We start from the raw sequence: 15,543 nt of genomic DNA on the forward strand, positions 1-15,543 counted from the left end.
AATTAGGCTTATTAAAGTCTATTTTCATATTAAATTGCAGATTTTTTATACCCTCCACCATACTATGGAGGGTATATTAACTTTGTCATTCCGTTTGTAACTCCTCGAAATACTCATGTTAGACCCAACAAAGTATATATATTCTTGATCAGCGTAAAATTCTAAGTCGATTTAGCCATGTCCGTCTGTCTGTCTGTCCGTCTGTCTGTCTGTCTGTCCGTCTGTCTGTTGTAATCACGCTATCTTTCGAACGAATTGAGATAGAAGGCTAAAATTTTGCACACCTGTTTATTTTTCCAGTAGGCAGGTTAAGTTCGTAAATGGGCCATGTAGGTCCACGTTTTCATATAGCCCCCATATAACGGTACCTACCGATATTCGGTATTTTGATGATTTTAGCGACATTATTCACCGGAATTGTTTCAATTTTGGTATTTGAAGTTCGATATGGATACTACAGCCTATGGCAGAAAATTATCTGGGTAGGTCTACGTCTTCGTATAGCCCCCATATAACGGTATCTCCCTATATTCGGTATTTTGATGATTTTAGCGACATAATTCACCGAAATTGTTTCAAATTTGGTGTTTGAGATTCGTAATGAATACTACAGCCTATGACCGAAAATTGTCTGTGCAGGTCCAGGTCTTCGTATAGCTCACATATAACGGTACCTCCCAAAATTCGGTATTTTGATGATTTTAACGCCATTATTCACCGGAATTGTTTCAAATTACGTATTTAGAGTTCGTAATGGGAACTACAGTCTGTGACAGAAAAATGTCTATGCAGGTCCAGGTATTCGTATAGCCCCCATATAACGGTACCTCATAAAATTCGGTATTTTGATGATTTTAGCGCCATTATTCACCGGAAGTGTTTCAAATTACGTATTTAGAGTTCGTAATAGGAACTACAGTCTGTGACAGAAAAATGTCTATGCAGGTCCAGGTCTTCGTATAGGCCCCATATATCAGTACCTCCCTATATTCGGTATTTTGACGAGTTTAGGTACAATACCCACTAAAATTGTTTGAAATATTGTATTTGACGTTAGTAATGGATGCCTGTGACAGAAAATTGTCTATGCTGGTCCAGGTCTTCGCACAGTTCCGATATAATGGTACCTCCCTATATACGATATTTTGATGATTTTAGCCATATTATTCACCGTTTATTTCAAGTTTCGAATTTGAATATGGTAATGGCTAATGGCAAACAATACCTATGTAGGTCCATGTCGTATAGACCCCAATATAACGGCAATATTCGGTATTTTTAAAATTTAACAGAATTTTTTAAGGATTATATTTTTTTTAATTTCCAAATTCGTTCCAAATGGTGGAGGGTATTCAAAGTTCGGCCCGGCCGAACTTACTGCTTTTTAACTTGTTTTTAATTTGAATTTAAATACAAGAAATGCCGATGTACATGCCGACATTGGCATGCCTATTATATATGGATTTTGGACACATTTTACTATTGCTGAAGCTCATTTTGTTTTTGAAAATTTCAAAATTAATATTTGTTAAAGTTTAGAAATGTCAAATAAAACATTTTTAAAAGAAAATAATTTTTTTTTTATTTGAAAATTTTGCGAACAAGTTTGTTGTAAAGAAATGAGGCCACATAAGAAATACCTTAAAGATTCTACATTATACAGACACACGCACAAGTATTTGCATTTATAAACGCTTTGAAATCATCACACTCACACTCGCACACACACCGGTAGTTCAAGGTGTTCCCAAGCGAACATTAAACAAACGCAACCGCAGCCAAGTCCAATGCTACACTAAGTTTGCATTTCAAATAATAATAATAATATTACGAAGAAGCGAATGAATGAACGAACGAACGGAACACAAGAATATAAAACAATAATAATTAATTTAGAAAATAAAAAATATATCGAACAAGTTTTTTTGCTGTTTCCAATTGTTTTTTTCGGCGTTCGAGTATTAAAACATTTATCTAAGAACGTACAGTCGTACTGCTTCACTCCACTTTCAGCCACCCAACAACGAAGATGTCATCGGAATCAGTGATGTTTGAAAACTCCACCCGGACCTACTCACAGGATCTGGAGGAATTGCTAATGAAGCAGAGAGATGCCAGGACAAAAGACTGGTTTCTGGCCGAGTCGTTAACGCCGCTATTTGCCATTTTGGGAGTGTATTTGGCGTTCTGCATCTACGTTGGACCGCGCATAATGCGCAATCGCAAACCATTCGAATTGAAGAATACCCTGATAGTCTATAATGCCCTACAGGTCGTTTTCAGTGCTGTGCTTGTCTATGAGGTAAGTGCCGCGTGCTAATGAATTATTGAGCGGAGCAGGTGCTATGAAAGTTATTATTTGACATTACAGTTCTATGTCTCCGGCTGGGGCCACTACAATTACAAATGTGAAGCTGTAAACTATGGTACCGATCCAAAATCAATGAGGGTAAGAATCCCCATATCAATCCATAATAGTTCTTATTTAATTCGGAAATTTGAATTTCTAGATGGCTAGAGCGGTATATCTGTACTATATTGCCAAACTTACGGAATTACTGGATACGGTCTTCTTTGTTTTGCGCAAAAAAGAACGTCAAATTAGTTTCCTGCATTTGTATCATCATGCCTCGATGCCTTTGGCAACTCTAATTGGGGTTCAATATTTCGCAGGTATGTAAAAGCAAAAAAAAAAACAAAGAGATAATTGTGAAGATCAAAATAGGAAAAATGTTGGGGTACCAAGAATCTAGTTAAACAATTACTCCAAAAAATTTGACTGAGTTTTCTTCAATTTTACGTCGTAACATAGTACATCACCGCTACAAAGAAAACGTAACTGGGTCTCAGATCTTGCTTCAGCGAAAAGTGAAATGGAAATGTTTAAAAAGGGAATGAAATATAATAGCCCGATTATCAGGATTTATTTCTTAATCCGGATTTATTCAACCACATTTATCATAAAAATAGATCTCACAACCGGATTCCATACGAAAAGCATCACTGGATTTTAACACTCCAAAGTCGCAAATGTTTTCCTCAGGAGGTTGTTTACATATCCCTTGTATTTTCAACATCAATTGTATGTCAACATTTTTATGCCCCGTTTCAGAACCTGCTGAATGGACCAATTTTACTACGATAACCGATTTGTATACCCTCAGCCGTATGGCTAGAGAGGGTATATATCATTTGATTCGACCAAAACGAGCCTCATCGAAATAACGGTTTTAGACCCCAGGTCTCTTTGGAGTCGATCTAGCGATGTCCGTCGGTCCGTTCGCCTGTCTGGCTAACTGGTGCGCACGATAACTCCCGAAGGGAGTATCCGATTTGATCCAAACTTGGCAGATCGTAATATTATTATCGAACTTAGATCGAGTTCGGAGATGGACCTGGATGGACCTCCCCCACAAAATGTCAACATTTTCAAAGAAACTAATTTACTGCACAAAAAGAGAAAGGATCATCCAATTTGCTCCAACTATGCAAATCCTAATACTTTCAGGTGCGAAAATAGATAATATCGATCGACTCCATCCAAAGGGTGAAAACTTTGAACAATTACAGCTCCTATAAAATGTGATGTAAGAGTCCGATTGTCTTCAAATTACACACATTAAAATATTTTTATTAACACAAGGTCTAGTGTGAAGACGGAATATATCGGTCCGCTCACCCCACAAAGGGTAAAATTTTTGAATATCCATGAAGCTAATAAAACACGAAAATAACATCCGATTCCATTCAGACTTGGCACATCTCAATATTTACATAAATATAGAGATAGCAGATATCGGAGTATTCCTTCTGGTACCTCCCCCACAAAGGGTCAAAGTTTTGAATAACCAAAACGATCATAAAATCGGAAATAAGCATCCGGTTCTCTTCAAATTACACAGATCACAATATTTTTATTAACCCAAGGCCTGCTGTGAAAATTAAATGTGTCGATCCAACCCTTCTGGTACCCACCAAGGGTAAAATGTTTGAATATCCATGAAGCTCCTAAAACACGAAATTAACATCCGATTCCATTCAGACTTCGTTCATCTCAATATTTCCATTAACACAAGATCTGTTATAAAGATGTTACAAATCGGCCCATTTCGTCTGGTACCTCCCCCACATAGAGTTCAAGATTTTTGAAAAACAAAACGCTATAAGAAATCGAAATAAGCATCCAACTCTCTTCTAATTTCCCACATCCAAAAAAATTTGCTAACACAAGATCTGTTGTGAAGATAATATATCTGCCAATCCCTTATGATGCCTCACCCACAAAAGGCACAATTGTCAATACTTATAGCTGTCATAACTTGCGAAACAACTCGGCGATTCTTTACAACTTGCTACATCTAAATATTTCTATTGGCCGGAAATCTGATATGAATATTTCATTTATCGAAATTTATGATTTCGCATAAAATTGGATATAAATGTTCGATTTCTCTCAAACTTTGCACATACCACTATTTTTATCTGTATTAGATGAAGTATGAAAATGGAATTCATCGGTCCGCTATATCTGTAACCTAACGCATATTTCCATATTTTCCAAAATTTTGAACATATCTCATATAAAGTATGGGCAGTAGTCGATATAGTCAAAATCTGGCACGTTGTAATATTTATATCGTATTTATTTAGGTCCGTTACGAAATGGACAATAATTTGCGCCCATTCCTTCGGTACCTACTCCATAGAAAGTCAACAATTTGAATAATCATAACAGAAGTCAAAATATACTTAAATAATCGAACATTGGATGAGGGTATACATCTGTTGGCAAAACCGACTGATACTTTTAAACTTGTTCATTCAAAATTTTCAATTTCAAAATTCGTTTGACAGTTCATTGTCCCCGCAGCTGTGACGATGCGACTACCGGTATTTTTCTACCATGGTCTAGATCAAGGTCTCTCCAATAAGACCAGTGTATCTCATTTGTATTTACTTGTATGAAACGGGTTTTCAATCACAATGACAGTTTTTTCGTTGTGCTTACAAGACCTTTTTAATGGACCCGTTATGTGAAATTCGTATAAAATTTCAGTCACAATACTAGACCCTTTATATGAAATTCAGCTTGCAAAGTCAAACTGGTGTCATTCTATTTGCCTCTAGCTAACATGTTCACTAAAATATGTTCCCAACAATTTATTTTTGACGTTTAACTTAACAATCAGCGCCTTATAATTGAGGCAACCAGTAAGATCAGCTGATCTCCTCCGATATGTCAAAATTCATTTTTATTTTGAACTCAAAAAACGTAAACCAAAGCGTTGTGTCATGGTAGAACTAAGAAGGTAGAGTTATGCAGTCACATGTTTACATTTTTTTTAAATGATTCATTCGACAACTCCTCATTGTCAACATTTTTGTTTACAAATTCATTGTATACACACAAATCAGAGATGGGAACCAGTTTTCTACGCAGTGAAATTTGACAAGGTAAATTACGGAAAATGCAGAGATGGACATACTTATTTGAAATGATTTTACCTTCTTAATTTTACCATGCATTGTGTGTATCTAGTCAAATAATTAGGGGTTTTTCCTATGAAAAAAGTGGGCATAAACAGCAAATTTTCGAACTTAGGGCGGAGACACATAATCGGTATACCAAGTACATGGTAAAATTAAGAAGGTAAAGTTATTTCATTCTGCCATGAACAAATACCTCCACATTGACTTACATCATTTGTGGCAAAAGAATAATATACAGCCCATAAAATATCTATTAGCTCATCCAATAATACCATCTGATTTCATCCGTACTGTCAAAATGCATGCAATTGTGAATTGTATGATTGGTAAACAAAAATTTTGACAGTTTGAGGAATTTTTAATCACAATAGTACGTTTTAGTTCTTCTTGCGCTATCATTTGATTGAAAACCTCTCATAATGTCAACATTGATTACATTTTCATATCTTTAATCGATTCACAGTGGCATGCAATACGGCAAAGGCCATAATGCGTAAAAATTACCCGTTTTCGAAAGATATGCCTATTAATTAAAGTGTATTCAAAGGAATTTATAATCAAAATAACAAGTTTTATAAAAATAGGTGTGATGTAAATATCTAAATGCACCGAGACTAATACCCATGGTAGAAGAATGCAGGTATAGCTGCTGGGACAATGAACTGTCAAACTAATTTTTGAATTGAAATTTTTGAAAGACAAATTATTCAAATTTGTAAAAATGCTTAAAAAATTCATATTATAACAGCCTTCGATTGTCGTCGTATAGGTAAACCTGTACAAATCAAATTATTTTGAAAAAAAAAAAAAAACATTTTAAAACATTGGCATATCAATGTTACCCAACGTGATGCATCTACCCATGGTACAATAAAAAGGTAAGGTAGAGCTACCAGCTGATTACAATTTTTTCTAAGTGTGCCCGACTTCTTCCAATTTTGTGTATGCATTTATTGTTTTGAAAAATGAAAACAAAATATTTTCAAAACCAATAATTGGAAGAGACGTACATTCCGGATCGCTAATTAAAGCTATTAACCTGTTTAGCCATGCAATTGAAAGATTGAAAAGTTTGGATCATATTTTTTAAAGAAAATCTAGACATTTCATTAATTTTTCCCGGTATTTAACTCATTTTAAAAATGAGGATAAATATGAAAAAAACAAAAAGAATGAAAACAACTTGTTGTATATTATTTTGAATGAGTCTGACAGGAAGCGGGCATAGACTCAGGGCTGTGTTTCTGTAGTTTTACGAAACTGTTCTATCTCTTTATTGTACCATGCATCTACCCGTATTCTTTTGCCATGCTAATACCCTGTACAACAGAATGGTGTAGGGTTCCTTCCGAAATGATAAGTGTTAGATATTTTCAGAACATTTTGCTCGAAAAACTTACCAAATTCATTTGCTTTAACCATGGTAGAATAAAGTAGGTATAGTCATGCAATCATATGTTTCCATTTTTTGTCATAGACCCTAATATAACAGTTACATTTGACATTTTTAAGATTTTTAAGAACATTGTTAAATTCCTTCCAAATGGTGGAGGGTATTCAATTTTTTTTTTGCAACAAAGTTTCTATCTCAAATGCCAATTTAAAATCAAATTTTTGATTTTACTATCGGTAAAGTTTTGAAAACATGGCTCTAAAGAGGTCACGCAGAGAGCCCATCTGACTACCAATTTTTTGTAACAAAACACATTATTGTGATTTGATTGGAAATTGCGCTGTCAAAAACGTTTTATCATTTTGGCATATAAAGTCAGACAATATTCTATTTCTTTTTGTTTTGGACAAGTAAATTGATATAAAAGTTAGTGGCTGCAACAATTTTTTTCCACTGAAATTGACAACACTTTCATTACTTCGTCTCCTTGATGGGAAGCGTAAAAATTTGGCAATGGTACAAACTCAAAAAGAAATCGTATACGTAATATAAACCGGATGTGAAAAGTATTTGTTAGAATTCCGTTCATTCGAAGTTCAAGGATTTTGATTGCCTACAGATTAATTTAATTTAATCAAAATTGGGTTAATTGAAATATGTGAAAACTAGAATTAATATTCAATTCAACGATAATATGTTAATAAAATTCTGGTTTCTAAATCAGATTCAAAACGATAACAAAAACCTGAATTAGCAACAATTTCAATTAAACTGCACGATGAACTCAAAATACAGATATCTGATCATAGAATGTTTTTTTTTACGTAAAAGATAAATGGGTTCGCAACAGTTGCAATTAAGACATTTATGTTTTTGTTTTTCATTTTCTTATTTTGATATATGAGAGTAAAATATTTCTCAACATTTTAAAACATATGATTAGATTCAAAAGAATTTAAAATTGCTTAGCTGATGTTTATACAGGCCAAGTTGTCTTGATCAGAGTTGTACTTTACTACCACATACTGGTTTGTATTTTTTCGTCACTGTCAAACCATTTTTAACATCACAAAGAAATTTAAATGAAACAAGTAAAAAAGCTGTAAGTTCGACCGGGTGGATCTTTGAGTGCCCTCCACCATTTGGAACGAATTTGACAATTTTCGAAAAAATAAAATTCTGTTAAAATCCTAAAAATACCGAATGTAACCGTTCTATTAGGATCTATAGGACGACGACGTTGACCTGCATAGCCAACTTTTGTCATAAGCCATTAGAATATTAAAATGCGAAACTTAAAAAAAATCGGTGAATAATGTAGCTAAAATCATCAAAATACCGAATATCGGGAGGTACCGTTATGTGGGGGCTATACGAAGACGTAAACCTGCACAGAAAATTTTCTCTCTTAGGATGTAGTATCCATTATGAACTTCAAATACAAAATGTTAAAAAATTCCGGTAAATAATGTCGTTAAAATCATTAAAATACCGAATATCGGGGGTTCCGTTATATGAGGGCTATACGAAGACGTGGACCCGCACAGCAATTTTCTGTCTTAGGCTGTAGCATCCATTACGAACTTCAAATGCGAAATTTGAAACAAGTTCGGTAAATAATGTCGCTAAAATCCTCAAAATACCGAATATCTCGGTGGGGGCGGTACCGTTATATGGAGGCTAATCGAAGACGTAGACCGTAGACAGAAAATTTTCTGTCATACGATGTAGTATTCATTACGACTTCAAATTTCAAATTTGAAACAATTCCGGTAAATAATGTGGCTAAAATCATAAAAATGCCGAATGTCGGGAGGTACCGCTATATGGGGGCTATAAGAAAACGTGGACCTACATTTTCAATACCAAAAGTCCTGCACATTTGCGTAAAATTTTATCAATCTACTTCAATTCGTTCGGAAGCTAGAGTGATTTCCACAGATGGACGGACATCGCTAAATCGATCCGCTGATCCAGAATATATGTACTTTGTAAGATCTATCATGAATATTTCGAAGAGTTACAAACGGAATGACAAAGCTAATGGTGGAGGGTATAAAAAAATTAAATACGGCTCAGAAACAAAATAACATAATAAATAAATGAGTAAGGAATGATAATTATACCCTACTCCAAATAGTCGTAAGGGTATTATGTATTTGTGCTATTGTTTGTAACATGGAGAAGGAAGCGAGATAGTTACTTTTGAGGATCTTCATAAAATCATTTTCCGAGTCGATTTATGTATGTCAGTCCGTCCATGTATTCTTGTGAACAAAATGCAGGTCGCATTTATTATCCGATTGAGATGAAAATTTCCAAATAATATTTGTTTGGCCCAAGGACGAACCCTATTGGAATTTGTGATAATCGGAAGAGATTAAGATATGGCTCCCATATATCTTCAACCGATTTCGGGTTAAATGTGCACCAAATGGCTAATATCTGCCCAAAAGTCCTGAATTTTGACACATCCAACCGAATTCAATATAGAAGCAAGTACATCAAATGGTGAAAATCGTTTCAGATATACCACTAGCTCCCATATATACAGGGTGAGATAGAAAAACTGCAACAAAATTAAACGAGATCATTTTTACTTTTTTTTTTAAATTTTATCGAATAACAGCAAAAAATGTCGGAAATTGCATCAACTTTTAAATAAGTTTAAATTTGTTTGAATTGGTCACCTTTGGCGCGAATTATGGCTTTCAAATGGCCAATGAAAGCGTCCGAATGTTGCTCTGCGGTATTTTGGCCCATTCCCGGCGAAGCGCTTGCTTGAGGTGATCGACACTTTGGTATTTTTTAGTGCTGAACTTTCTTTCCAAAATGCTCCAGACACAATAATCCAAGGGATTGGTATCCGGAGATTTTGTTGGCCATTGAGCGCTGGAAATGAAGCGGGGAACCTCATTTTGTAACCATTTTTGGGTGGCTCGTGCTGAGTCCTATTGGAATGTTCAAGGTGTGGGGCCAAAATGTTTGCCTGCCCAAGGCACAATATTTTCTCGATAATATTCAGCTTCTATTCTAATACGGCTGTTATGGCGGCCTACAACATCACCATGGCCGGCGCTTGAGTTGTGGTGGCTAACCGAAGGTGGACATTTTTTGCTGACCTCTTTGGCAAATAAACACGATCACTTTGTTTGTTTACAAACTGCTGGACAACGAATGTTTTCTCATCGGAGAAAACCAAATTCGGCAGTTCGCCACTTTCAGCCAAGCGAAGCAACTCTTTAGCTCTTTTGAGTCTATTTTCTTTCTGTTGCGGTGTAAGTTATTGCACTTTTTGGAGTTTCAATGGCTTTACCCCGAGCTCATTTTTCAATATTTGCCGAATGGAATATTGCCATACGTTCAGCTCACGAGCCATTTTTCGGCCACTGCGACTCGGGTTTCGATCAAATCGCTTCTTTACTTTTCGAACCATTTCTGCTGATGTTGCTGTTTTCTTCCGTCCACTTCCTTGACGTCGGCCTACGCTACCAGTATCACTGTAACGAGCGATGGTACGAGACACAAACGATTTATTCACATTTAAATGCTGGAGTGCTCTAACGATAGCCACTTGTGGTTTTCCAGCCAAATATGAAAAAATCACACTATCGCGCTTGAATTCCATCACGAATAACTTTTTTTTTTTTTGGAAAATTCTCACCAAAATGCAATAACAATATAATTAGCTGTCTCTGAAATAAATTTTAACAACTGTCGAACAAGTGGCTTAGAAATGACAGCAGTCTGAAGTTGATTGTAATTTTTTTCATGTCACCCGGAATGTTTCACTCGATTTAGTGCTTAAGTCCCTCACCTTTGTAATATCCATTCGACAACAATGATATTTGGTACCAGATATCTTATAGTGCAAGGAATTACCTTTGCCAAATTTTATAGAGATCGGCTAAGATTTGGATATAGCTCCCATATATATCATTAATCCGATTTCGGGTTTATTGTGCCATTATTTGGCTAATATCGGTCCAAATGGAGTGAATTTCGGGACACACGTTTCCATTTGATGGAACTCTTCTCCGATACATATTTCTTTAATATAATCCTTCTCGACGAGATATCATGCACTCGATAGCAATGTTATTTGCTATAAAATATTAAAATGTCTCCGTCAAATTTTGTGAAAATCGATTCAGAATTGGATATGCCTCCCATATATTAGTTCCCTCTGAAACCAAACTATAACTGCTCCAAAGCCAAAGGTTGATATGATCTACTACAAATAAATTATTTTGCTATGGGAGTTCTTCTAAATATGCGCGGTGGTGTAGGGTATCATATAGTTGGTCCCGCCGGAATTTTAAATTTTCCTTACTGGTTTTGTTATTTCAAAGGTTAAGGCCACAATATTTGGCCTTTGTTCTTGTTGTTTTGTATGTTATCTGAGGCTAGAAAATCAAAGTATTGATCGATTTCCTTATCTGGGATGACTAGGGGACACTATCTGTGGTTTTTACTTTGAGATCTAATTGTGTCTGTGCTGTTTTTTACATTTTCCGATTTTTCCCATAAAATTTCATTAGAATTATTTTTATTAAATGTTTTTTTCTCTTTCAATTTCAGGTGGTCAAGGTACAATTGTCTGCTTGGTCAACTCCTTCATTCACATCATTATGTATGCCTACTATATGCTGGCAGCTATGGGTCCCAAAGTTCAGAAATATTTGTGGTGGAAGAGGTACCTTACCATTCTGCAAATTGTAAGTTTTTTGTTTTTTTTATTGGAAACCAACTATTTTGTCGATATATTTAATCTCATGCCATTTTTCATTGTCTGTTTGTCTGTCGCAGGTCCAATTTGTCATTGTCTTTATTTCCACCATCCAAATCCAATTCCAACCAAACTGTGCCTATAACAAAATCATTAGTATCGGCTTGACCCTGAATGCTAGTCTCTTCATTTACTTGTTTTCGGCATTCTACGTCGAAAGCTATAAGAAGGAGAACAAAAAGAAGATCACCAATGGTGATGTCACCAAAAAAGCCGCTGTTCTCAAACAAGATTAGATTAAATTCCGCTCTCCATCGACTTAGTTATAATTCCATTTTAGTCATATATTAGGTGTAACATAATGATACAATGTAGAAATAAATATAATTACTGTAGAAAAAAATTGAATCCAATCTGTGTTTATTATCTGCAACCATGGTAGAATCAAGAAGGTAAGGTCATGAAAACATACAATTTTTTTTTTAAATTATTAGTTTTAGAACATCTCGTTGTCAAAATATATATATTTATAAATCCATTGTAAATACCCGAATCAGAGATGGGAACCTAGTTTTTATGCAGTGAAATTTGACAAGGTAAATTACAGAAAATGCAGAGATGGGTATGCTTATTTCAAATAACTTTACCTTCTTAATTATACCCTACAACACTATGTGTTGAGGGTATTCAAAGTTTGATTGGGCCAAAAATTATGTAACACCTCGAAATATTGGTTTCCCACATTAGAGAGTATATATGGATCTTCCTGTCATAAGTCATTATCATATTCAAATTCGAAACTTGAAATAAATGGTGAATAATGTAGCTAAAATCATCATAATACCGCACTTATGGAGGTACCGTCACATCGGAGCTATACTAAGACCTGGACTTGCACAGACAATTTTCTGTTACAGCCTGAAGCATCCATAACGAACTTCAAATATGACATCTCCAACAATTTCGGTGATTATTGTACCTAAAATCGTCATAATACCCAATATAGGGAGGCCTATACGAAGACGTAAACCTGCACAGACAATTTTCTGTCATAGGCTGTAGTATCCATTACGAACTTTAAATACCAAATTTGAAAAAAATTCCGGTGAATAAAATCATCAAAATACCGAATATCGGGAAGTACCGTTATATGGGGGTTATATGAAAACGTGGACCTACATGGCCCATTTACGATCTTAACCTGCCTACTGCAAAATTTTAGCCTTCTATCTTGATTTGTTCGAAAGAAAGCGTGATTACAACAGACAGACGGACAGACAGAATTTTACGCTAATTAAGAATATATATACTTTGTTGGGTCTTACAGGAGTATTTCGAGGAGTTACAAACGGAATGACAAAGTTAATATACACTCCATAGTATATTGGAGGGTATAAAAATGTCGGAAATTGCATCAAATTTTAGAATAAGTTTAGATTTGTTGAAATTGGTCCCTTTGGTACGAATTATGGCCTTCATTTCATTTTAGCCCATTCTCGACGAAGCGCTTGAGGTGATCTACTCTTTGGTATTTTTTAGTGCCAACGGATTGGTATCCGGAGATTTTGGTGGCCATTATGCACTGATAATGCAGCGGGGAACCTCATTTTGTAACCATTCTTAGGTGGCACGTGCTTAGTGCGATGGTGCTGAGTCCTGTTGGAATGTCCAAGGTATGCGGCCAAAATACACCCTCCAGAATATTTTCGCGATAATATTCGACATTTATTCTGACGCCACGGTCGATAAATACGAGCGGAGAGCAATCATCGGATGTTATGGCGGCCCACACCATCACCATGGCCAGCGCTTGAGTTCTGGTGGCCAACCGAAGGTGATCTGCTGACCTCTTTGACAAGTAAACACGATCATTTTGTTTGTTTACAAACTGCTGGACAACGAATGTTTTCACATCGGAGAAAACCAAATTCTGCAGTTCACCACTTTCGGCCGGCCAAGCGAAGCAAATCTTTAGCTCGTTTGAGTTTATTTTCTTTCTGTTGTGGTGTAAGTTCTTACCCTTTTTGGAATTTCAATGGCTTTACCCCGAGCTCATTTTTCAATATTTGCTGAATGGAATATTGCGATATGTTCGGTTCACGAGCCATTTTTCGACCACCGCGAAGCGGGTTACTTTTCGAACCATTTCTGCTGATGTTGCTGTTTTCTTCCGTCCACTTCCTTGACGTCGGGTTACGCTACCAGTATCACGGACACAAAAGAGTTATTGACATTTAAATGCTGGAGTGCTCTAACGATAGCCACTTGTGGTTTTCCCACCAAATATAAAGAAATCACACTATCACGCTTGACTTCCATCACGAATAACTTTTTTTCTGGAAAATTCTCACCAAAATGCTTTTGTACACTTGTTAACAACATAATGACCTGTCACTGGAATAATTTTAACAGCTGTCAGAGGAGTGGCTTAGAAATGGCAGCATTTCTAAGTTGGTTGCAGTTTTTTCATCTTTCCCTGTATATTAGAATTATATAATAATGCAAATCCGAAAGTAGAGTATTAGAATAGTAGGGTCTATATTCGAATTATATAGTAATGCAAATCCGAAAGTAGAGTATATGTATCTGATATTCGGATATGACAACTCGAAACTAGGAAATTTATTTGCGAATTCGAGTTAGTTGGTAGAAAAATTCGAATGCGAAATATTTAACTATCGAATCGAGTTATATGGTAACCCCCAGGATTTGCCGCTTAGAACGTGCGATAAAAACCCATTTTTTGGGTTTTTTGAGGTCTATGGTTTAAGCAAAAAAGCCGACGACGACTCAAGCCTTAAAAGAGGAAATTGGAGGCGGGATTAATAAAATACCGCAGCATTTATGCAAAACGCTCATTGAAAATCTCCTTTTAAGATCGCGTGCGTGCCAGCTAAGCCGCGACGGCCATCCGCACGATATCTTGTTCCATACATAACCTCACTCTGACTACTTTGCGATGCACGATTTATTTATTAAATATCTGTTTTGGGACACTCTTTGCAAGCGAATCGATTGCGCAAGACATTGCTGAGCTGCAACGATCTCCTTTTCAGATGCACTCAACATTGGTTCGGAGCTAGGGGCTTAATTCTGGTTCTATGCAAATAAAATGAAATTTTAATTGTAATTTTAATTGAATTCGTATAATTTAATGCAATCTTTGTTCTCCTTTCTTAATTTCCTGTTGTGAAATGCTTTTAACTCGAATACTTTCAAGGCAATAATTTTCAAAAAAAATTTTTTAATTATCCAAACCAGAATTTTAAGATTTGTCAAGCATAGTAAACCAACACCTGTACTTGAACATCCTCTACAAAAGTCGATCTCGACAATGTGGTTTTGAAAAATTTACATAGCTTATATACGATATACGATGATCTTCATTCCAATGAATTATGGGAAGTATATTGGACGGCTGATTGCCATTCAGGTTTGTTCTTTGACGTAATTAGGACGCATATTAGACGAGTTAAATAAAGTAATTACCGAATCCAATTAAGATCGAATACGTTTCAAATAAAATCTATGTATATGCGTAGTTAAGGCTGTGGAATCGGGTTTTTGGATCGAAAGTACATTTCGAGTTAAATATTTAATTAAATGTTCATTTACGATTCTTGATTAAAAGAAATATCATGTTATAGTGTTTGCAAGGCGTTACTGGTAAAAGTGAAAAGGACGCCTAGGGCCACATTTAAATCCGGCCAAGTTTACTCATTACTTTTTAGCATAAGTATCTACATCAAGAATGCCAGGATCCTCCATTTGCACATATTCAGTATTGGCCTTTAAACTATTTATTTGGCTTGAGAAAAAAAAACACAAAAACGGAATACTCATGGTAGAATAAAGAAGGTAGAGTCATGTAGAGTTTATAATTTTTTTTCATTTGACAACTTCTCATTGTCGATGTATATATATTTATAAA

The 15,543-nt window shown here is 35.5% G+C and overlaps 1 protein-coding gene across 1 annotated transcript; it reads left to right on the forward strand.

The window, feature by feature from the left end:
- Positions 1-1,938: 1,938 nt before the first annotated feature.
- LOC101896282 (elongation of very long chain fatty acids protein AAEL008004) lies at positions 1,939-12,020 on the forward strand. The gene is made up of 5 exons (XM_005181176.4): positions 1,939-2,302; positions 2,372-2,449; positions 2,511-2,673; positions 11,465-11,601; positions 11,693-12,020. Exons 1-5 carry the CDS (start codon positions 2,030-2,032, stop codon positions 11,906-11,908), a joined length of 867 nt encoding a protein of 288 aa, XP_005181233.2. The 5' UTR covers positions 1,939-2,029; the 3' UTR covers positions 11,909-12,020.
- The last annotated feature ends 3,523 nt before the right edge of the window (positions 12,021-15,543 follow it).

The sequence above is a fragment of the Musca domestica genome, unplaced genomic scaffold, assembly GCF_030504385.1.
Source record: "Musca domestica strain aabys unplaced genomic scaffold, Musca_domestica.polishedcontigs.V.1.1 9, whole genome shotgun sequence".
Taxonomy (NCBI): Eukaryota; Metazoa; Arthropoda; class Insecta; order Diptera; family Muscidae; genus Musca; species Musca domestica.

Excerpts from the sequence above, each read along its gene's own strand:
- LOC101896282 (XM_005181176.4), top strand. The coding sequence starts at position 2,030 with ATGTCATCGGAATCAGTGATGTTTGAAAACTCCACCCGGACCTACTCA. Across the intron at positions 2,303-2,371 it reads GTGCTGTGCTTGTCTATGAG|TTCTATGTCTCCGGCTGGGG; the intron begins GTAAGTGCCGCG and ends TTGACATTACAG. Across the intron at positions 2,450-2,510 it reads CCGATCCAAAATCAATGAGG|ATGGCTAGAGCGGTATATCT; the intron begins GTAAGAATCCCC and ends TTGAATTTCTAG.